The sequence below is a fragment of the Heteronotia binoei genome, chromosome 10 (assembly GCF_032191835.1).
Source record: "Heteronotia binoei isolate CCM8104 ecotype False Entrance Well chromosome 10, APGP_CSIRO_Hbin_v1, whole genome shotgun sequence".
NCBI classification, from domain to species: domain Eukaryota; kingdom Metazoa; phylum Chordata; class Lepidosauria; order Squamata; family Gekkonidae; genus Heteronotia; species Heteronotia binoei.
Window position 1 is genome coordinate 56,196,008 of NC_083232.1, and position 24,999 is coordinate 56,221,006.

The following is a 24,999-nucleotide window of genomic DNA, read 5'->3' on the forward strand; positions in this document are numbered from 1 at the left end:
AAATTAAAGTCTTGCTGCTTCTGTTAACTTGCTTGAAATTTGACACTTTTAAGAATGACAAAGTTAAGAAGAGTTATAGTTAGTAACCATTACAGATAATGTGAACAGATCATAGATGTGAAAGGAAAAGACTGAGTGTTAAGTGCTGTCTGCTTTTTTCCTTGTAGCTATCTTGTGACATGAGAATTAAGGGAATTATTCCCTGGGGTTGATTTTGACGGAAGGAAATATTTTGTATTAATTTTTGTGTGCACATTGAGGAAATAGGTATATAAGATCCCTCCCATCCCTTTTTAAGTGACATTCATTTAGTAGAAGACTGACTAACTTTCAGAAAAACATTATGAATCTTTTATGTGTGAGGAAAACATCCTGGTTCACTTATAGCTTTTGCCTGCAGCGTTTAAGCATGTCCTAGTCAATTGTTTTGCTTAGACACAATAACAGTAATTAAATGCTATCTAGGTAAACCACAAAAGGAATGTTCAAATGCTAGTTGCACGTGTCACATGAATGCACGGTAGCCAGTTAGTCACACTTTTTGTACCTCTGGGATGAGATAGATGCAATATATTGAGAAACGGAAGTAAGCATTTATCCAAAAATATTTTGTTAAAACAAGATTCCATACCAACATCTAACAAGGTAAGAATTTTCTCCCCAGAGACTTTTCTTAATGTGAACACATTCTCACTTTAAATATTTGACAAGCAGGAAGCATTGAGAAGGCACAAGATATTATGAACATACATACTGTTTGTTTTTGAAATTACAGGTTGAGGTCCACAGGGAAACAAAATAGGGAGGGGATAATGTGACACTACAGAGTTATGGGCACTGCTCTAGCATTCTGCTAGTCTTCCATTACACTTGGTCCTCATTGGGACATGGGGGAGGGCTGTTCTAGTTATTTACAAAGTCATATTTTTCTGTATTCTTGGGCAACCCCCAGACATTTAGAAACCCCTACCTTGTATGCTGCTTTTATGATTTCCATGAACCACCCATCTTGTATCAAATCTGCTCATGTATTGACCTGAAGAGCAATCCCAGGCAGTGAAGTTCTAGAAACGCATAAAGAAGAATCCAGAAAAATTAAGGAGCACAGAGGAGCAAACCAACATTTAAAGGAATAAGGGCATAACCAAAGAGTGAGATGGCTGAGCCAGTTAGAATATTTTGACAATAGTATATATCTGTTTGCTGTCTCTTGGTGATGGCTCTGCTCCTCTGTGTATTTTTCCTTAGTCTCCCTGGACCACTGTGAACTATAGATTAGCAGCCTTCTAATCCACTGATGTAAGCTATTTTTTTGTCTGACACCTGTGTTTTATTTAAAAAAGGTTGTTTGCTTATGCTATTAGTTCAGCTGCTTCACTGATTCCTACACCCTGAAAACAGGCTGAAATACATTTAATTCCGACTGAGCTTGTTGCCAGGAAAAAGAAATTTAACCAGTATTTGTCAATAGGAACCTAATAGGAAGTCCCCTGAAGCACACAGTTGTCTTGTCCACAGTTGCTATGCATCTGGTGAAAAAGAGCTGGTCAGTCAGTGTTTAAAAGTTGCATATTCTCAGGTGGATGCATTCAAAGTGGAAAGGAATCCCTCAGTGTTTATGCAGGTCTCGGTCACAAGATATTGCAACACCTTGGAAGGTGTACTCTGAACTTCCTGAGGTTTTTTTTTTTAAATGAACAGAACAGGTCACCAAAAAGGGAAACATTTCTTCATGTTTCCCTAATAGTGAGAATATTTGGAGGTGCCAGTGTCCTGCATAGAACTTCCTTTAGTGATACACATTAAGAACAGAATGGATGGATTGTCATTCTAAACCATACATAGCATAAATGCTTTTTGGAGCATTGTCTCCTGTTTTGCTTCTGTTCTTCTGTTTCTAGCAATCTCGGTTAATGTGCTTTGATCTTAAAAAGAAAACTAATTGATAGGGACTTGATGTGTGACGTATCCAGCTGTAAAAAGCAGGTGCTGGTTGAGGGATGATTAGTTCCCTTCAAGCACTGTGACTGATTTGAGACTTTACAGTGGCTATTACTTAACATTAGGATACTATGACTGTTGTCTCTCAGCTTTTACCCAGCCTTTATGACTGCTGAGATGAAGGGTGTTTGGTTGAGCTAACTGTAATCATTGCGCAGATGACTGAGGTGTGTCTGCATACCAAAGGAAGCAGTTGAAGAGGTACCTTGATTACAGCAGTTCTTCAGATATTTTAAGAAGAGTTGGGTTTTATACCCCACTTTTCTCTACCCTGAGATGTCTCAAAGCGGCAGTCTCAAAGTGGCTTACAATCACTTTCCCTCCTCTCCCCACAACAGGCACCTTGTGAGGTAGGTGGGGCTGAGAGAGTTCTGAGAGAATTGTGACTAGTCCAAGGTCACCCAGCAGGCTTTATGTGGAGGAGTGGGGAGGCAACCTTGGTTCTCCATAAGGTTGAGGACAGCAGCCTTCCCTCCCTCCTGATTGGGGTTAGAAAACCTGCAATTATGGTGTGTTAGTATCCAGGACCTTGTTACTGCATAGCTTTTAATTTTAACAGTTTAAATGAGCATATATTTGCTCTTAACCTGTTGTACACTGCCCTGAGCCCACCTCATGGGGAAGGTGTTATAAAAATCTAAATAATAATAATAATAGGCTGCCTCCTTTAACCACTACTTTTGTCTGGAAAGCTGGCTTCTAGTCTGGAGGGAAAAAAAGGACACGGAACTCCAGTTTGAATTCTCCAAAGGTTTAGAATCCCCAAGAAACTCCACATGGTCTGATTGATATCTTCTCTCTTTTGTGTTGACATGCTCAAATGAGGAATATGGGCCGTTTGTCTCATTACATATACTAAACCACCTTCCACTATACTTTAATGCATCCCGTTTTTCTAAGGGCTAGCTTTATTATTTCTCTTTTAGAACAGTGTATCAGAATGTTTGGGGTTTTTTGCTTTTTGTTTTTTTTTGTATTGACATACTCAAATGGGGGATATTGGCTGTTTGTCTTATTGCATATACCAACCCATCCTATGGCGAACTATATGGATGTTATAATCTCTTGAGAAACCATGCCCTCTATTTAAACTAACAAAGCCAGAATGTTACCTGGATTTATGGCACCTGCATCTATGATAGCAGTCTGCTTTTTATCGCCCTCCAGTATTTTTTCAACCTGGTTTTGTCCTACACTAACAAACATAGATCCTTATTTGTGATTCTTTTAATCTGCTAAAAACATTCCCATGATTCCACACTGCCCACTTATATTAAGAATTGCTGCTTGCCATTCCCATTTTGTCTGATGAAGTCTGCTTAAGAGCACACAAAAGCGTACATTCTAAATAAAACTTAGTTGGTCTTAAAGGTGCACTTGTCTACTGCTTTGTTCTATTGCTTCAGACCAACACGGCTGCCTACTGGATTCTCTCTTCTCAGTGTGAGTGTTTTGTTGACTTCAGTCATTGTCAGCTGCTGTTATTTCTGTCTAAATGCTATAATTACATGTACCTTCATTTCATGGTGAGAACATGATGTTTCCAGTACTTAGACTATGGCCTCAAGTCAAGAGTATCCATAAACTGCCTGGCTACTGTGACATCTATCTTCTGAAATCTAGATATGACTGGCTTCCAGTTATAGATCCTAGATAAAAGCATCTTGATCATCTGGAGACAATCCTGAAATTTCTTTATGCAATATGTCAATATTGGCAAATCCATTTTAAACTCTGCCTCAGAATTCTAATTTATGTGTGCAGTTTTGGGGTTTATTCATGCTTCAGTGTCTTATTCAGGATGAAGCCGCTTTTATTTTTTCAATTTGGTAGGCATGATACTTTAGAATTTTGGCTAAATGACTGACATATTAGATCAAGTGTTTGTTGGGATTTATGATAGCATTACATCTATTGCTTAATAACTACAGAAAAAGTTTATTTAATTTAATGTATTTATTTATTTAAGACATTTTTATCCTACCCTTGCCAGAAAGCTCTAGAAGTTTACATGGTTCTCTTCCTAGCTTCATTTTACCCTTAAAAATTCTGTAAAGTATGTGAGCCTGAAAGAGAGTTAGCTTTGTGGCAAACTGGGGACTTGACCATGGATCTCTCAAGTTCTGGTGCAACCAGTTGAATCAGTGCTCTAATCTGTCAGCTTTCCTCCAGGATAGCCCATGTTGCTTAGAAACTCCAGGAAGACATTCTCCTATGACAATTGACATTTCCACCATCTTTATGGGAAGCTAAATTTCTCACAGGGGTGCTGTAGGGATTCACTAATGCAATAGTTTGAGATACAAAGGGTTTTTCATGGCATGACAGTCAACTTAAAGAAGAATAATTTTTAAGGAATTTTAGAAAAATTATAGCATTTAACCATTCGACAAGATTTTATCAGTTAATGAATTTAAATAGTTAATAATACAATAGTTGCATCAAACATCCAGCTTCAGGGTCATGTGTTTACCACAGTAAACAAGTATTATACACAGCATTACAGTATTATGTCAATACTATAAATTAAGGCTATCTTCTGCAAGCAGAGAAATGTTCAGTTCTTCCATGTGAATCTCTTCAAACCACAGGATAGTTGAAGCATGTGAAGGGGGAATTTCCAAACCTGTGGATTATTTTACATGATTATGTGTTTTGACTGCATAAAGTCTGATTTTCAGACTTCTGTACTAATAATGCTATTCTCAGCCACATGTGCGTAGCCTTCTGTCTATTGTGAAGGGATTTTAACCATTTTGATTCCTCCATGAGTCAGTCAGAAAGACCCTTTAATTTTTTGCTAATCAAATAATTATCCTATGAGAAGCTGGAATAAATGTAATGAAATAACAAGGCTGTGACCCAGTAGGGCTTTTTAAAATGTAAACTGTTATATAATTTAGTACTTGCATCTCCTTCTCCTAAATTATCCTGCTTGCAGATTAGCAACTTCATCTCAAGCCCTTCCCTGTGTCCTTCCATCTATGGGGATGACAGGGTACAACCAGAGATAGGGCTGTTTCAGTGGTGGCACCTCTTTTTGTGGCACACATATCCTCTAAAGGTCTGACTGGCATCTTGTCTCATCTCTTCTGGTGCCTGGTATGCAATTTTATTTGCTCAAAGCTTTGGTTGATTTCCCTCACCATCACTGACATGTTTAATTCAACTTGATTTTTATCTGCATGGTTTGTCTTTATGTGTCATTCTTTTCCCCTCTTTGTCTGACCCTTTTTTTATGGAATCTTGGACTCCTGGTAATCGTGTTTTTAAGTTGACTGCCTTTAGTTTTTCAATTCATGTGGGTAGCTGTGTTGATGTGAAGCAACAGAATAAAGTTTGAGACCAGTGGCACTTGTAAGACCAACAAAGTTTAATTCTGGGTATAGGTTTTTGTGTGCATGCACACTTCTTCAGATACATTGAGACAAACTTTCTCAATCCTGCTTTGTTCTTTAGTTTTAAAAATTATTTTAGTGCTTTTAATTTGGTTGACAGCTACCTCAAGTAGGTTTTTAGAAGGATGGCTAAGAAACATATAAACAAATAAGTGTTCATGCATATTTGTTTAGTTTTAGTAAAATATCTTTGGTAAAACCAATATAATCTTTTGCTCAAACTAGAATGATAGAGTTAAAACAATGTGCTGGATGTAACAGAAAATTGAGGTGAGGGCCTTGCCTCTTTCCAAAATTGTCCTTCAGAGTTGCTACTTGCAAATGTGTAAAGCTTTCTTGTCTACTCTGGTGGGTGCAAAATGGGAGGGAGATATATGAGTCATGAATGGTTCTTTGGTATGGTATTTTATTGGAAACTGCTACAAGCCTAGATAACGGTTCAATATGGTTTTCTCTGAATCTTCAGCAGAATCTTGAATTTTAACATATGCAAAATAGTTCTTTTTATTTCTGCATTTCAGAAGTTTTGTATTCCCTCTGCTATACTTATTTGGCATTACTGCTTTTGTATTTTAGGTTGATCTCACATGCAGTTTAGAAGATGACACCCAATCATGAAGAACAGGTAATTTTTTTTAATTTGATGTTTATAAGTCAGGAGGCATCAGTAAATGTGGGGGTGAATATGGCTTTCTGAGCAGGCTGCTGAAGGCACCTGTTTGTGGGTTGGCAGATCTTCCAGGAAGGCATATTATGCGTCTGACTTGAGGTCTGCTTTTGGCAGAATAGGGTGAAATGTAAACATACCTAGGCATAGTTTTTAGTTCAAGAGACTAATTTATCTCTTTCCATAAGAAGATTTTTAATGAAGCCTAAACTCCATACCTGCCAACAGGAAGAAGAGAGACCGAAAAGGTCAGAAACCACAAACATCGACTGCAAGTTCCCAGCACTCTTAATATTTAGCAAAGAACTAGAGTCTTGCACATTGTTGGTTTCTGCACATCACACTAACAAGAAGTCAAGAGTATGCAGAATATTGTTTGGAAATGTCAAGAGCTAAACTGAAAAAAAACTTTTGGTGTTTGCTCTGCCCATCCTTAGAAGATGGGTTCCATTGCTCATGTCTCAGCTGGGGGTAGAGATGTGAAGGCTCAGGGAAAAAATGGAAAAATTTGGGGGGGAAACCCCATTTCCCCCTGTTTTTTTCCTGAAGCCTTTTTTGTTTTTTTTCTGAAAAATTGAAAAAAGAAAAGAAAAATGTTGATTATGGAATGTTTTATTTTAACATGATGAATAAAATATTTGAAGACAAGGTCTTCAAATATTTTCCAAATCATTTCTAAAAAATATGTATGGTATCAGATTATTCTAATTTAGGGTTGCCAAGTCCAATTCAAGAAATATCTGGGGACTTTGGGGGTAGAGCCAGGAACAAGGGTGTGACAAGCATAATTGAACTCCAAGGGAGTTCTGGCCATCACATTTAAAGGGACAGCACGCCTTTTTAAATGTCTTCCTTCCATAGGAAATAATGAAGAATAGGGGCATCTTCTTTTGGGACTCATAGAATTGAACCCCCTGGTCCGATCGTTTTGAAATGTGGGGGGGTACTTTGGAGAAAGGCACTAGAAACTATACTGAAAATTTGGTGCCTCTACCTCAAAAAACACCTCCCCCAGAGCCCCCGAAACCTCCAGATCAATTCCCCATTATAACCTATGAGAATCGATCTCCACATAGGGAATAATGAAGTGCTCAGCAGACGTTTCTCTTCCGCCCCCCCCCCCCTCCGTTTCTGGCAACTCTGACGTGAGGGATTGGCCTCTCTACTCACAGGTTGCAGCCAACTTCTTCCAAGTAACTCAGACACCCCATCCCAAGAGGAAGCCTTTCCAATCAAGACTGGAGCCTCCAGAGGGGGAAAGTCATATGGTGGCTTTGGGAGTGGGACTTTCCCCTGCCGGCCAGATAACTGGGGGCGGGAAGGAGCCTGGGAAAGCAGAAGAACCCCTGCTGGGACCTGGGGATTGGCAAGCCTATTCTAATTTATGTTCACTGAGGAAGCAAGTCCTAGGTCATGCCCATTCATTGAAACTTAGTTCTACACTGCCTTCTATACACTCCCCCCCTCTTCAGTTCTTTTTATGAGAATGAGTTTTTTATTTTTATTTAATACAGTGGAGAGGAAATATGAATAATTGTTACTTCTGGATTTTTAAAAATTGTTTTAACAATTTAACACAGCACACGTTAGTCCAGCAGTATTAAACATGCAACCCAGGGGCCAAATCGGGCCCCTGGAGGACTCCTATCAGACCCCTGAGCAATTGGCTACCATCCACTTTCTTCTCCCTTTCTCTTTCCTCCTTCTGCATCACAGGTTGCTTTGCCGGGCTTCTTCAGTCACATAGGAGCTACAGAGCAAAGCCTCTTTTCTCCGTCGGTTGTGGTTCCTCCTTTGGGGAGGAAGGATGAGGGAGGTCTTGCTTTATCAGGCTCTCTCAATAGCACAGCAGAGCTACTGTGCCAAGCTTCTCTTCCTTCTATTGGCTGAGGCTTCTCCCCTTCCTGGCCCTCTGGGAAAGGAAGGAAACAGTCATAACTTCCTTTGCCCAGTTCCCTGGATCACACAGGAGAGATACAAAGAAAGCACCTTGAAGACCAATGAGTGCTAATGGTTTAAGCATGTTTTATTTTAAGTTTTTAAAAATCTTTAATTGTGTTTGTCTGTGTGCTTTATAAAGTTTATATCTCTGCTACCTGGCATGTCATTTTATGGCACACATGGTCTGGCCTGACAAAGTCTCATTTATGTAAGATCTGGCCATCATAACAAATGAGTTTGGCACTCCTTTAGGATAGTTTCAGGTGGGTAATCATGAGTCTCTAGTAGTAAGGTAAGGTAAAATTTTATTTGTATCCCGCCCTCCCCGCCTAGGCAGGCTCAGGGTGGCTAACAACATCTTATACATATACAATGATAAATGTAAAAACTTTAAATTTAACAATAAAACTTAAACTTAACATCATAAAAACCCGTTAATATACTTAAAGTTCATAATTTAGTTTACTCTGCCAGCAGTGGTGACATCCTGACGCTAATTTCTGCCGGTGTGATTAATTCCATGTTGGCGGATCCTTAATTAACAGCTTTCAGCAGTCGATGTATGCTTGTTTAAAGAGGGCAGTCTTGCAGGCCCTGCGGAACTGATCAAGGTTCCGCAGGGCCTGCACCTCCTCAGGAAGCTGATTCCATAGGGCGGGGGCCGCTATTGAAAAGGCCCGTGCAGGGTGCTCTGAAGCTTGATCTCTTTCGGCCCAGTGATAGTCATTCTATTTTTACCAACTGACCTCAGTGCTCTCTGGGGTTCATATGGGGAGAGACGGTCTCTCAGGTAGGCCGGTCCTCGGCCATATAGGGCTTTAAAGGTAATAACCAACACTTTGTACTGGACCCGGTAGGTAATTGGCAGCCAGTGCAGTCCGCGCAGCCCTGGCCGTATGTGCTCCCATCTCGGGAGCCCCAACAGCAGCCTGGCTGCCGCGTTCTGCACCAGCTGCAACCTCCGGGTCCGGCACATAGGTAGCCCCAAGTAGAGGGCATTACAGTAGCCCAATCTTGAGGTGACCGTTGCATGGATCACTGTTGTGAGGTCGCGACGCTCTAGGAGAGGGGCCAGCTGCCTTGCCCGCCTCAGGTGGAAGAATGCTGACTTGGCAGTGGCTGCTATCTGGGCCTCCATTGTTAATGAAGGCTCCAGTAAAACACCCAGGCTCTTCACTTGGCGCGCTGATTTCAATGGCGAGCCATCGAAGGCCAGGAGAGCTATTTCCCCCCCCCAGAGCGCCGCAACCCACACAAAGGACCTCTGTCTTCGCTGGGTTCAGCTTCAGTCCACTCAGCCTGAGCCACGTCGCAACAGCCTGTAAAGCCTGGTCCAAATTCCCTGGGGCGGAGTCGGGCCGGCCGTCCATTAGTAGATAGAGCTGGGTGTCATCTGCATATTGATGGCAACCCAGCCCAAACCTCCGGGCAATCTGGGCAAGGGGGCGCATATAAATGTTGAACAACATTGGGGAAAGAACTGCTCCCTGAGGCACCCCACAATCGAGTGTGTGCCTCCGGGACCGCTCATCCCCAATAGCCACCCTTTGTCCCCGACCTGAGAGGAAGGAGGAAAGCCATCGTAAGGCCAACCCCCCAACCCCAATGTCGGCTAGGCGGCGCATCAGCAGCTGATGGTCGACTGTATCAAATGCCACCGACAGGTCTAGTAACATCAGTACCGCGACGCCGCCTCGATCCAGTTGCCGCCGGAGGTCATCCACCAGGGCGACCAGCACCGTCTCCGTCCCATGGCCAGGACGAAACCCAGACTGGCATGGGTCAAGAACGGAGGCGTCATCTAGAAACCTCTGTAGCTGCAACGCCACTGCCCTCTCAATGATTTTACCTAAAAACGGTAAATTAGACACCGGAAGGTAATTCGCCAATTCGGCCGGGTCTGCTGTGCATTTTTTCAAGAGAGGGGGGACCAATGCCTCTTTCAGAGGCGTTGGAAAATGCCCCTCTGCGAGGGATCTATTTATGATGTCCCGTAAAGGACATCTAAGCTCCCTCTGGCAAGATTTAATCAGCCAAGAGGGGCAAGGGTCCAGGTCGCATGTTGTTGGGCGGGCAGCAGAGAGGATTCCATCGACCTCCTCCAGGGTGAGTGGGTCAAAGTGATCCAGCCCTAAACCCGAAGACAGCCACGGAGCCTCAGTTTCACTCACTGTTTCCAAAGTGGTAGGCAGGTCTTGGCGGAGCAACGAGATTTTATCTGCAAAATATTTCGCAAATGCCTCACAGCCAATCTCCAATTCTCTAATGTTTGGTTTGTCTTGTGGCAGTGTTATAAGATCTCCAATTATTCTAAACAATCGTGCTGGGCGCGAACTTGCAGATGCAATCTTGGTTGCAAAGTAGTTCCTCTTTGCAGCCTTGACTGCCATCTCATACGGCTTCATAAACGTTCTGTAGGATGCTCTTGTTGCTTCGTCCCGAGTATGTCTCCACTGCCTCTCTAGTCGTCTGAGCCCCTGTTTCAGCTGGCGCAGCTCCAAGGTGTACCATGGTGCCAGCCTCACACGGGGGCGCAGAGGACGCCGGGGTGCAATTTCATCGATGGCCCTGGATAGTCGGCCGTGCCAGGTCTCCACCAGGCCATCGAGGGAATTGCTAGTGGGCCAGGGATCCCTCAGGGCCATTTGGAACCGTTCCGGGTCCATCAGGCCCCGAGGGCGAGCCAAAATAGGCTCTCCGCCCGTACAGGGTTGTGGTGGCGTCCCCACACGGGCCTTAAGGGCTAGGTGATCCGACCATGGAACCGCTTCGACAGCGATATTGTCCACCAGAATCCCGGACGCGAAGATCAGGTCTAATGTGTGCCCGGCCTGATGCGTGGGAGTCGTGACAAATTGAGAGAGCCCCAGTGTCTCCATGGAAGACACTAGGTCCATCGCCTGAGTGGAGGCCGTGTTGTCGACATGGGCGTTGAAGTCACCCAGGACCATAAGTCTTGGGAACTCCAACGCCCAGCCCGCCACTGCCTCCAATAGTGATGATAAGGCGTTAGCTGGTGCGTTAGGCGGACGGTACACCAGCCAAACTGCCAACCCCTCTCCAACATCCCACGCCAGGCCAGAGCATTCGATACCATCAATCTTTGGGTCCGGGAGAGCCCGAAAGGAATAACCCTCCCGTATGAGTAACGCTACCCCTCCCCCCCGCCCGCTGATAGAACAAAATTTGAATCCAGTAGCATCATGAAGACCAAAAGAATTCTCCAGGCTATAAGATTTCATGGATCAAAGCTCACTTTGGCAGATAAATATGTGATGAGGTGATCATTGACTCTTGAATGCTTATACCCTGGAAGATATTGCTAGTCTTTAAGATGTTGCTGGACTTGAACTTCTTTTAGATACCACAATAGTCTTGGTTCTTAAAGACTGATGTATGCTGTGGCATCAGCTTTCATGGACTAGAACCTGCTTTTTCAGATTCAAGTTCCAAAGGTCTTTCATATGAGAGAGAGAGAGAGAATGAATCCAAACTCTAGTTGCATGTAACACATGTACTTTGTTCCAATATCTAGCTAAGAAAGGGGGAAGGGAGTGTGTTGTAATATGGGAACTCTCCATTTTAACTTTTGTCTGCCACAAAATCACAAGGAAGCCTGGCCAATGTCCTGTTCCTCCCCACAGTGACCAGAGAGGATTTTTTTCTCCAGGTCACCTGGTAAAACTCTTTGCTAGAGTTGCCAGGTCTCCCCTCAGGGACCTCAGTGGAATACAGTGCCATAGAGTCCACCCTCCAAAGCATCCATTTTCTCCAGGGGAACTGATCTCTGCAGTCTGGAGATGAGCTGTAATTCCAGGGGAAGCTGGTGTCTCTAGCTCACTGAAGATTTGTAGCCAAGTTTGGTGTAGTGGTTAAGTATACGGACTCTTATCTGGGAGAACCGGGTTTGATTCCCCACTTGTAGCTGCTGGAATGGCCTTCACAGGAGTTGTCCTTGAAAGGACAGCCCCACCCATCTCACAGGATATCTGTTGTGGGGGGAGAAGATATAGGATATTTGTAAGCCGCTCTGAGTCTCTGATTCAGAGAGAAGGGTGGGGTATAAATCTTTAGTCATCGCCATCATCTACTCAATCCACATCTAGAACTTTGGTGTGCTACCGGAGCCAGTTTGGTGTAGTGGTTAAGTGTGCAGACTCTTATCTGGGAGAATCAGGGTTGATTCCCCCTCCTCCAGTTGCACCTGCTGGAATGGCCTTTGGTCAGCCCTAGCTATCACAGGAGTTGTCCTTGAAAGGGCAGCTGCTGTGAGAGCCCTCTCAGCCCCACCCACCTCACAGGGTGTGTCTGTTGTGGGGGGAGAAGATATAGGAGATTGTAAGCCGCTCTGAGTCTCTGATTCAGAGAGAAGGGCGGGGTATAAATCTGCAGTTGTCTTCTATACTTTGGCTTGTGGAGAGGGGAAAGGGCAAGATTTGTTACCTTAACAATTGACTATTTTTTTAAACTGCTCAGAAACTACTTGTAGCTAATGAATCTGTAGAACATGAGTCCTTTATTTGTTGCTTTCTTTATTGTTTGTGCTTGTTTAATGTTTAATCACTACAAGGACAGTCTTTTTCCTTGTGCAATTTGTTCAGGTTTTTTCCCCCTCAAGCAATGCAATGCATTTATTAATAAATGTCATTACCATGTGTTGCCATGGCTGTTAGTGACTGGCAAGAAAGACTCATAGTTCTGTATATTTACTCACACACACACATAACCCTTTCTACCTAAAATAATGATGATTGGGGGATAACTATCTCCAAAGTCTTTTAGCCCAGCGAGGATCTTGGCCATTAAAAATATCAAGTCTGGACTAATTGTAAAATTTTATAACCTCTCTCAACAGGTCAGAATAAGCTTCTGTTTGTCTGATATGATTAATTCCATTTCTGCTGCATTGAGAAGCAAAAGATCTATGTGAATGCTGTGTCCACTGGATATTCTGCCAAGAGAATTTCCTCTTTCTAAGTTTTCATCCGATATAATCACACACTTGAGGTTCTGTTCACACTCCCATGATCTAGAAACTTGCATTTGATTTTCCCAGTACTATATTCTGTGTTTATGTGTGTAATCTCAGCATATGCGGCCTTATTTTATAAACAATACCTCTCTTTATCTGGTGAACAAGGCTGTTGTTTATTAAAGCTGATCCCACAATAAATCACCTAATCTCTAAAATGGCTGCTGATTTTTTTTCCTGTGCTGCTACTCCAGCGAGAGAGTGTTTCTTAGTTCTTCATTACTACCCCGTCTCTAGATGTGGTTATTTTTGATGCAAGGTAAGAGACTGGAAGAACTGAAATCTTTCTCTTGTGAGAAAGGTGGTACTGAATTTTGGATGATGGTGAATTATTGGTGTAAACAAACAGGACTAGACATAAGTTATATTTGGCATAGAAGAACCAGCCAGTGTGAGGTACATATGAATACTGAATATAGGGGCATGAATGCAGTTGTGATGGATTGTACTTTTTAAGAGACTTAGAAATGCTGTACCAACAACTAAAGGACAGTGAAGAGTCAATTCTTCACAGAGCTTTGAGTAATAGGCTGCTCTGAGCAGTCTGATTGGACAACATCAGCTGAGCAGACACGGTCTTGAGAGAGCTGGATCCAGAGGAGAGTCAGTCAGATTTATGCCTTGACTGCAGATGATCAGAACCCTATCTTGACTGAGAAACTCTGATTTCATCCTTGGCTGTTTAAACAGATAGGATAACTGGGAAAAAGGGGCTAGGAGATTTGGGAAGTATACAGAGATTCCCATTCAGGCCAAGGAAAACAGAAAGATCTTCTAGGGAGAGAAGAAAATTCCCTACCCAGTTAACAGGGAAAATAGCTCTGAAGAGTAGAGAGATCATTGGTCTGGTGTGACTAAAAACTGCCCATAAAGGAAAAATACTGGAACAAAGGCCTCTCAAAATAAAGTTTCAAGAAACTATCATTAGTCTGTATTATAAGAACTAAAGTCTGTGCGGAAACTGGTTTACCTCAGAAAGAGAAAGTAAAGGAATAAGGAAACGGCCAACTTGCAAGAAATACCAAACAGTTCAGGTTAGAGAAGGAAAATACGCAGCAACAGTTATTTAGAATAGAAAGGGAAATTACAAGAAGAAAAAAGTCCCATTGGACTTTAGTCATATTAAGCTTATGTGTTTTCAGCTGTGATTTCCTATATTTCATAGCCTGGACAAACAAACTCAGTATTATGAGGAGACAGATCTAGGAACTGTATTTTATTCATACAGTTTTTCTGTATTAGTTCTTTATTGGGTGATGGTGCCTGTCTTTTTAAACAGCAGCAGGATATGGGAACATGTTGTAGCTAGGATAGTCCTGTACAGGGGTGACTAAACTTACTTAACATAAGAGCCACAAAGAATAAAAGTCAGATGTTTGAGAGCAGGCAGGAAGGAAGGAAAATAGATGAGGGGAGAGGGTGAGGGAGATGTGGAAAGAAAGCAACTTTAAATGCATTCTGCAAGCCACTGGCTGGCTTTTGCAAAGTGATTTAAAGAAAAAAATGTCTTTTCCAAGTCAGCTGACGAGACAGTGGGGGCTTTGAGAGCCACACAATGTGTGCAAAAAAGCCACATGTGGCTCTCAAGCTGCAGTTTGGCTACCCCTGGTCCAGTAGCTAGAATCAGGCATGGATTTGGGGGGACCATGTGCTAAATCCACATATACCCTGATGCAGACCCTTGGTTTATCTCACATTGTTGTTATTTTAACTGACATCTGTTCTTCAGGGCTTCAGATGGAGAAAGGTCTTTTCCACGATCTCCTACCTGAAGCCCTTTAACTGGAAGTACCCAGGATTGAACCTGGGAGCCTCTGTACATGAGGCATGTGCTTAGCCACTGTACCACAGCTCACATCTGCTATGGACATGTCATGTGGTCATGGAGAAGTCACTCAGTCTCTACATCAGTTCTCCCTCTGTGAAAATGGTGATAGCAGTATTCTGCTTCACACCAATGCGATGACAACAAGTAAACCAAGTACTATAGAGCTTCTGAAAACTGAAAATACTTGCGTTTCTCAAGAACAAATGTCAGACTAACCTGATCTCTTTTTTTGAGAAAAAGAAGATGATATTGGATTTATATCCCGCCCTCCACTCCGAAGAGTCTCAGAGTGGCTCACAATCTCCTTTACCTTCCTCCCCCACAACAGACACCCTGTGAGGTGGGTGGGGCTGGAGAGGGCTCTCACAGCAGCTGCCCTTTCAAGGACAATCTCTGCCAGAGCTATGGCTGACCCAAGGCCATGCTAGCAGGTGCAAGTGGAGGAGTGGGGAATCAAACCCAGTTCTCCCAGATAAGAGGTCGCACACTTAACCACTACACCAAACTGGCTCTCCAAGTTACTGCCTTGCTGGATCAGGGGAATACTGTAGACATAGTTTATCTTGATTTCAATAAGGCTTTTGATAAGGTTTCACATACTATCCTTGTTGACAAGATACTAAACTGGGAGGGATTGCAACAATACAACAACAGGATACAGGATGATCTTGACAGGCTGGAAAACTGGGCTAAAACCAATAAAATTAATTTTAACAGGAATAAATGTAAAGTTCTGCATTTAGGTAGGAAAAATCCAGTGCATGGTTATAATGGGGGAGTAGCAGTAGTATGTGCGAAAAGGATCTAGGGGTCTTAGTGGACCATACACAGAACATGAGTCAACAGTGTGATGTGATAGCTAAAGAGGCAATGAAGAAACAATGCCCCGCACACTCCCTGTGCCACCGCCCTCCCTCTTCTGCTTTGGAGGGAGCTGAGCAGGGGCTGTGGGTACACTCGCTGCCATGCCCCTCCCACTTTGCCAAGGCTTCCTGAGCCTTGGGAAGCCTTGGTGAGATCCAGAAGGCTCTGAGTGCACTCACTGCCATGCCCACAACTTCACTGAGGCTTCCCAAGGCTCAGAAGGCAACGGGGCAACTTTGGGGCAAGGTCCGGAAGGCAACAGGGCAACTTCGGGGTGTGTACATGAGGCAGTGCCTCGTGGCACCCCTAGGCCAAGTAGCACCCTAAGCAGCCACCTACTTGGCCTACTCCCATGTGCCGGCCCTGGTTAGAGTGGTTCCTCAGTGGAACAGGCTTCCTCAGGAGGTGGTGGGCTCTGCTTCCTTGTAGGTTTTTAAACAGAGACTAGATGGCCATCTGACAGCAATGAAGGTTCTGTGAATTTAGGGGGAGGTGTTTGTGAGTTTCCTGAATTGTGCAGGAGGTTGGACTAGATGACCCTGGAGGTCCCTTCCAACTCTATGATTCTATAATAATAATATGTCTTTTCTTCTGCTGTAATACAGGAACCATACAGTTGCCCCACATTCTCTGCACTCATTCTATTCCCATATCATTTTCTCTTCCCTCATATCTTTTGGGCTTTGGTTACCATCCAACCTAGATAATAACTGCTTTGTTGTGTTGGTTGACCTTAATAAAATTGTTTCTTTACCGTTGCTTTTGGATTTTTTTCTATCAACCAACATGGCCAGAATTCAAGGGAAGATTAATAGATTGGTTTTGCTTAAAAACAGGGGTGGAATTCTAGCAGGAGCTCCTTTGCATATTAGGCCACACACCCCTGATGTAGCCAATCCTCCAAGAGCTTACAAGACTCTTTTTTGTAAGCTCTTCGAGGATTGGCTACATTAGAGGGTGTGGCCTAATATGTAAAGGAGCTCCTGCTAGAATTGCACCGCTGATTAAAAGTGATGTTTTGTTAATACAGAGCAGGGCCTCCGAAGCAGATCTTCATGTTTATTGATGTATACCATCAATAGTTTCATTCATTCATTTTTATGTTATTTAACTGGGACTAGCTGCAAATGACTGGGACTGTCTCTTCTGAGCATGCCCTGGCTGCTAGGAAGTGTACAGAATGATCTAATTTCAAAATTCCCCTTTGGCTAGTTGACAAGAAGTTTCCTGGATATGTTCTGTAGTCACAATGACTCATTGTGTTTTTTTGTTTTGTTTTTTAAGTTACTCTTAAGGCTTGCAATTTTGACCAACAGCAGCAGTTGAGCTTTCATTCTTAACACAAATAGTCTGGAAGAGGTGCAGCTCTCTTTTCAAGAAGGATTCTTATCTTCCCTTTATTATGCGCTCACAGGAATTTGTAACAGTCTTGGTGCGGGACCCCAGGATTCAAAAGGAAGACAGTTGGCATTCATATATAGACTATGAGATCTTCATTCATGTAAGTATAAGCTTTACAGTGAAAGTGTTTTATATGGGATAAATATGGCAGTTATAGCATGCTTGGATATTATTTGGCATTATTATAGGAGTTTTATCCAGGCATTTCCTGAGAGGAATGCTGTATAGAATCCAGAGTTGTAGTTGTATTGTCTTTATTTTTTGCCCCTCATCTGGTGCATAGTGGTGGATCAGAAGAAAATGTGCTGAACATTCACAGGAATAGGATTTCTGCAGAATTAATTTGAGCCATGTCTTGCCTGGCAGACAACATGTGCACCTGCACATTTATTGATTGATTGATTGATTGTCTGGCTTTCTAATTGAGACTCAAGGTGAATTACTGCCTGAGGCTTTTAACTAGAGATGCTGGGGATTGAATGTAGGAATTTCTGCATGCCAAGCAGATGCTGTAACTCTAAGCTATGGTCCATCCCTGGCTGTTCTTGTAGAGGATGAAAAGCTGCAGTATAATAGATCAGCTCAGGATTGTTGGAAAAGTTTTTCCTTCGATAATTGTCTGGGGTGATTGTCCTATACTGATATGTTTGCATGGGGTGTTCTTGTTTTCTGTTCTGATTTACAATCTCAGCTCATTATTTTGTCTTACTACTTTGCTGTTAGATTCAAATGCATGGTAATCTGTTTTGTAATCTTTTTATTGACAAACTGAAAGATTTTTATCATATGTGTAACCTACCTTGACCTCAGTGGGAAAGGTAAACTGCAAATGAAGTAATAATCATAATAATAAAAAATTGCAATAGAAACAGTATAAGACATACAATAAACAGTGTGACAAGGTTGGATTAAAATGCTGGAAAACAATTAAGTAGACACAGTATAAGACATGAGATATAGAAAATTTAAAAAATGGATTACAGAAATTAGAAAGCAATGCAGTAAGAGCAAAGTAATAACAGTACCACAAACTACAGCCTTTGTCTCTTCATAAAAGCATCCTCCTGAGCACGTGCAGAGCATCTATTCTTCACTGTTGACTAGCTCCTATGGGCCTGAGATCAAGTCTCAGTTGATGACTTCCCTGCATATAAAGTCCTGATACTTTGCTTTTTAGAAATCAACTTCAGGGTGAAATAAGTCCAGTAATACCTGGTGCTTCAGCTGAAACTAAGCAGATATAGATTTGGCCAGCCTCTTCAATGGGAAACCACTATGAGCCTCTTCTAATACCATTGAATAGACATATATTTTTAAGAAGCTAACTGTAACCTCCTAACAGATCTGCTGTGATATGTCTAAAAATTGCCTTGTGGCATGAGAACAATGAGAAAGATCAAATAAAGGCCTAATCCTATGCTTTGTTTATTTGAACACTTACTCTCAAATTTGCTTGTGCAGGTTTTGCATCCTGTGTTCCCAAAGGGTAATTTAGATCAAAAGAACTGTGCAGAACAAGTTGCCTCTTTATAGAAGCAGCTCCCTCTTTTCTACCTTGGAATGGCAACCTTTCCCACAAAGTGATCAGTAGCCAATGAAGGACTAATGGTGCGATTGCCAGGCCCTTGCTGGAGGTGGAGGATCCCTTGCTTCCAGCCCCTGCCTGCTGATCAGCTGGCCAGTGAGAGGACTTACCAGGAACAAGATGGAGCCAGGCTACATCACGAGTGATGTGGCGACACCAATTTTGGCACACACCGAAAGTGATGTCTTTACATTGGTGCAGTCATGGTGAAGTTCTAGTATGTGGGCAAAAACTTTATTGTAGAGGCCATTTTACCATAGAATTGTGCCCAAATACCAGAGTGTCACCATAATGTCCCATTGTGGTAACATCATTTCTGGTACATGCTGGAAGTGATTACCTCCCTCCTACTCGGCCCCCCCATCCCCTGCCAGTTGCCAAAAGGGACTTGTCAACCCTAGTTAAAGGGGGAAAATGGGGCATATTTGGGCTTAGAGGGGCACTTTGTCACTCTCATGTGCTTATGTGCATTTGGACATGGTAAAGATTTGCCATTCAGTACTAAATTTGGAAGCACTTGGGGAAATTTCCTTAGGAAAACGAATGACCCTTGCTCAGCTTTCTCAGGGACTATGCAGACAGTACTGATGATACTGTGCTGATTTCCATCTCTGATGGACTCTGCTGGTTGCCTAAAGGAAATATGTATCACTGCAGCACCTTTGCACTTTTATGGTTACAAAAGGGCATTAAATGTCTTAAAAGAACAGATGCAAATATCAAAGTCAGCTCTGTTTCGGTGTACTTCAAGCTGTGTAATGAGCTCCACCCCCACTCCGTCAGGTGAACAGAAAACAATTTATTTTTAAAAACTGCCACAATTGCAGAGGTTGTGTGTCCACCTCCATGCAAAAGCATCATACATCTATGCCTCTGTCTAATCTCAGCCCGGTTCTAAGTCTGCCAGTGCTCTGCCTACTCCAGTCAGTTGCCTGAGTTCTCACATTGTCTGAACTACAGAATAAAGTTTTGTCTTTTAAAAATATTTATATCCTGCCTTATTGCCACAACCTCAAGGTACAAACAAAACAGTGGAAATTGCAGGATGCATACAAGTTAAAACCAATGCAGAATTAAAACACAGAATTAAAAACCTGTACAACAGGTTGACATAGCTACAAGTTTATTCTCCACCAAATGCTCTCAAGAATGGAACAATCAATCAATCAAAAGCCTTTATTGGCATATATCAGATTATAAACAAACAACAGCTACAGAAGTAATAAAACAGTCATATGCAGCTATACATTGGACAATTGATCCTTGATTACCAGACTCAAGAATAAAGCAACCCTTTCAGTTATTTCAGATGACAAATCATTCAGAAGACGACAAACCTTTACAACATCTGAGGAGCCTGTCAAACTGAACAGAATTAGATCTAGAAACCTAAGGCGTACAGTATCATATAGGGGACAATGAAGACTATGGGACAATGAGTCAACTTGTTTTAAATTACATATACATCGTCTTAATCAAAGTGGGATTTTTTTATATCTACCATAGGTAACTGCTGATGGGATTGTATTGCAGCTAGCAAGGGTAAATGCTCTACGCAATTTTGGAATATGGAGAGTTGATAAATAAGAAGGCAGATGACCAATAGTTGGGGAAATTCCAAAATTCAGAGGGGAGCAAGATTTGTTCACAGCACTCATTAGTTTTTGTAATTCATTATCTAAAATTCTGCATTTAATTACATAGTATGCATTTGTAACAGGAAGCATGTAAAGAGAATCCATAGACAATCTAAGGTGATTATTTTAGTCTCTATGCAGGAAATCCATTTGGACGAGGAGGATTCAGACAGCATTTGATATAAATAACTCCCACAGTTGGCAGAATAGTGCACACGTAGCCAATATTTGATTGATATAAGCCATGCTCTAGTTTCTAACATATTGAAGCCTGTTTCTAGACAAAGAGTGGCATATGAGACACAAATTTGGACTGAAGTCTTTCAATATCAGACCCAAAGGCACTAATCCAAGTTGGAATACCATACAATAACTGTGGGATTACTTTGGCCTTATAGCTTTTTAAAGCTGCTGGAACAAACTGGTTGCCTCTATTAAAGAAAAACAGGGAAATGGCTGATGCAGTAATGGCTGCTAAGTTAACTGCAGATTTACAGTGACATGACCAGGACATATTGTAACTAAAATGGAGACCTAGGTATTTAAAATTCCTGACCTGTTCTATTTCTTTCCCATCGAATAGCCATTTGTGGATTTTACAAGACTTAGCAAAAACCAGAATCTTAGATTTTTCGCAATTCAGATGCAGTTTGTTTTCTTGAAAAAAACTGAGACATCTATTCAACAGTCGTCTAAGCCCACCCCTCATACGAGAAAGGAGTACTGTGTCATTCGCATATAGCAAGATGGGTACGTGCGTAGAGCCCAATTTTGGGGGGTGGCAGTCTACTTCTGTTAGTACAGGAGCCAAATCTTTGAGAAATAGATTGAATAAAAAAGGAGCAAGTATGCATCCTTGTTTAATTCCTTTATTGAAGGGAATTTTAGGTGTCAGTTCCCCAGTAGTTGAAGTTTTGATTTGGCAAGTGGTGGAGGAATGTAGAGTTATGATTAGTTTGAGAAGTCTCTTATCAATGCCCAGTTGATGGAGTTTAATCCATAGTCGCTCTCTATCTACAGAGTCAAATGCCCCTTTAAGGTCCAAAAAAGCTGCATAAAGTTTGGAATTCCTAGGGGTAGTATATTTGTCAACCAGATATGCTAGAGTGATACAATGATCTACAGTAGATTTACCCTTACTAAACCCAATTTGTTCAGGGCCTAAGACTCTTTGCTGGGACATCCAAGAAGTTAATTTAGTTAATAGATGCTTGGCGTATAGTTTGCCTATAATGGAAAGAAAGCTGATTGGCCTGTAATTAGAAGGAATTGTACAGTCACCTTTCTTGTAGATCGGGACTACAATTGCATTTCGCCAAGCATCAGAAATAAGGCCCGTTTGATTAATCATGGTAAAAAGGGAAGCAAGAGGGACAGACCACCATTCTGGATCTAACCGTAAGAGCTCTGGGGGAATCAAATCAGGGCTGGGAGCTTTCCCAGATTTCAGTTGGTTGATTAATTCTATTACTTTGTCTGGTGTCACAGACGACAAGTCTGCATCCTTGTAAGTCCTTATCATAAAGACAAGCTGGTAAGTCCTTATCATAAAAATCACATGGCTTAATGGTACAATCTTGGTTTTGCTGAAACAAGTCAGAGAAATATTGAAACCATGCACGTGATGGAATCGCAGACATGAGGAGAGGCCCCACACATTTAGACCCTGAGGTTATAGTCCAGAACTTCTTAGAATTGTTTAGAATAGTGGCTTGGTATAGTTGATCCCACTGATGGTGCAAATACTCTAATTTTTTCCTTGTCATGCTCTCCCTCAGCTGTTTTTTTTAACCTGGAAGTACTCTAAAAGCAAAGAGGGGTTGTTAGAGATTCGGAATTGGCTATGGATATTACTTGAGTTTTTAATACTCTGCAGTCTTCAGTGAACCAAGAGTTGATGCCCCTATTGCTTTTCTTTGTGGAATGATTAAATTTTATACTGAGTGACTGAGAAAAATGGGAAATCAGAGTATTGTAAGCTGAGATCTTTGGTGTGGGATCCATGCTATCAATTATAGAGACTCTAAGATCAGAAAAAGATCTGAGTTGAAGTAGTTGAGATGCCACCTGCATAGAATGGTCATTCCATACAATTTTAGCTAAGATTTCTGGTTCAGAGGTCAGAGAAACTGGTGAATGGAAAGGGGCAGCAAAAAGGCTGGTTCTGAGTGTTCGGATCAGAGGCAAGTGGTCACTAATAACAAAATCCCCAATCTCAAAGTTCAAAACGCAAGATTCCAAACGAGGAGACACTTGAAAGTAATCAATTATGCTACATCCTATTATAGAAACAAAAGTGAATTCGCTGGCTTTAGGGAAACAGGTAAGTCCATTCAGCCATACTGTATTGAACTGAAGGCAAAATTTAGTGAGATGTAGGCCAGCCAAATTTATGTAGCAGTCTTTAGATAATCTCTCTGAGGAAAAAAAGAGGGGGAAGGGTGTCATTCTGGTTGATTTCAAGAGCTCTGAAAAATATCAGGTGGTCCCTGCTTACTCTCGCATTAAAATTCCCGGCCAGAATAATTTCAGCAGAGGGAAATTTCTGTTCTAATGTTCCCACAAAAATAGACAAATGTTCCCAGTGTTGTGAAAGGGCATGGCTATCTAGGGCAGGGGACACACATAGATTAACAATAATCAAAATGGAACTTTCAAAATCAAGTTTGACAGCTTGTTCTGAATAAGTATCGGATGGTAACATAGTAGCTTTACAGTTTAATGATAAGGAAATGAAAACAGACAGCCCAACTTGAAAATGACCTTTAGGTTTAACACTCTAGACTGGGAGACAGAAGGAATTGAATCCTTCTAATTGGATTACATTGTGAGACCATGTTTCCTGCAAAAGCATGATATCAAAACTTTTTAAATAACTAAGAAAATCCGCGTCTGTTTTAAATAACTAAGAATGGAACAGTCTTGCACACTTTCTTGAATGCAACAAGTATAAAGATGTCCACTGCAGCTGCACCTAAAATGTGCCCATGACCAAACTGTTGCCTAATGGACCGTCCTAGGTGAGGGTATCAGCCTGAGGAACATAGTTGGCACACAGCAATGAACTGGGAGATGTAGTACATACGCATGTAAATCTGCTGGAATAAAGACCAGAGAGTAGCAACTGTTACACCAGTTTTTCAAAAGGGATCCAAGCAGATCAGCAGAAATTGTAAACAAAGAAACACATAAAGGAACAAAGTCTGCTATAGGGTAGACTAAAGGAAATGGTTCTTTAGTCAATGACTGATTAAGGGAGCAATCCTAGGCAGGTCTATTCAGAATACTACCGAAGTTTATTCAGTGGGGGTTACTCCCAAGAAAGTATCCTTAGGATTGCGCTGTAAAATGTGGAATTCACAACCAGAGGATGTAATAATGGTTACAGGCACATGCAGCTTTAAAAACAATTAGATAGATTTGTCTATCAATGGCTACAAGCCATGGTGACTAAAGGGAGCCGCCACGTTCAGAGGCAGTAAACCTCTGAATCCCAGGAGGCAATATCAGCGGGAAGGTTTTGGCTTCAATGCCCTGTTGTTGGACTCCAGAAGAATTGGTTGGCCAGTGTGTGAGACATGATACTGGACTAGATGGACCACTGGTCTGATCCAGCAGGGCTCTTCCTATGTTCTTAGCCAGCAGATCCCAGGGAGGCTGTGGAAACTGTGAATAAGTGCCTGAATACAGATTTGGAATGGATGAGGGCTAACCAACTGAAACTTAATTCCAATAAAACAGAGGTGCTACTGGTGGGGGGGGGGAAGTCTGACCCAGGAAATGAGTTATTTCCTGTATCGGATGGGGTTGCACTCCCCCAAAGGAGTAGGTTCATAGCTTGGGGGTGCTTCTGGATGCAGGCCTCCTGTTAGATAAAGAGGTGGCAACGGCGGCCAAGGGTAACTTTCATTAGCTTTAGCTGGTGATCCAGCTGCGGCCCTTCCTGGGCAGAAAAGATCTTGTCACTGTAATGCATGCCCTGGTAACATCTAGATTAGATTACTGCAATGTGCCTTATGTTGGGCAGCCTTTGAAGACTGTCTGGAAGCTACACCTGTACCGAAAGCTATGGACTGAGTGTTGACAGGACTGGGTAACAGGGAAATATCACTCCAATCTTGTCCCACCTACACTGACTTCTAGCTTGCTTCCAGAATCAATTAAAGGTGCTAGTATTGACCTTTAAATCCCTATATGGGCATACTTTAAGGATTGCTCTCTCCCATACAAACCTACCCAGTTGCTACAGTCAAATTTGACATATGTATTGCTATGCTCTCCCCCCCCCCCATTAAATCCAAACAAACTATGATTTGGTGATTATATAAACCTAACTTGTTATTGCTGTTTGACCTTTGCATATGTCAAAATATCTTCATTAAGTTGTATGCAAATCTGCTGTTCACCTGTGTAGAGGTATCTGTTTCTATATTTGAACTGCTAACTTCCATTTCAATTATCTGAGGAAGTGTGCATGCACACGAAAGCTCATGCCTTGAATAAAACTGCGTTGGTCTTAAAGGTGCCACTGGGCTCTAGCTTTGTTCTATTATTCCTTTTAGAAACAGAATTCGTGGCACCTTAAAGACTTAATAAGGTTTATTCCAGCAGAAGTTTTCATGAATCAGACCTCTTCTTGAGACGC

At 42.0% G+C, this 24,999-nt stretch overlaps 1 protein-coding gene across 1 annotated transcript in view; it reads left to right on the forward strand.

The window, feature by feature from the left end:
* SNX10 (sorting nexin 10) overlaps nucleotides 1-24,999 on the forward strand; it is a 51,428-nt gene that overhangs the window by 8,714 nt on the left and 17,715 nt on the right. Inside the window, exons 2-3 of the mRNA XM_060248677.1 lie at nucleotides 5,976-6,024; nucleotides 17,146-17,232. Coding sequence (XP_060104660.1) covers nucleotides 6,001-6,024; nucleotides 17,146-17,232 — 111 coding nt within the window. The 5' untranslated portion in view covers nucleotides 5,976-6,000. The remainder of the gene's footprint in view (nucleotides 1-5,975; nucleotides 6,025-17,145; nucleotides 17,233-24,999) is intronic.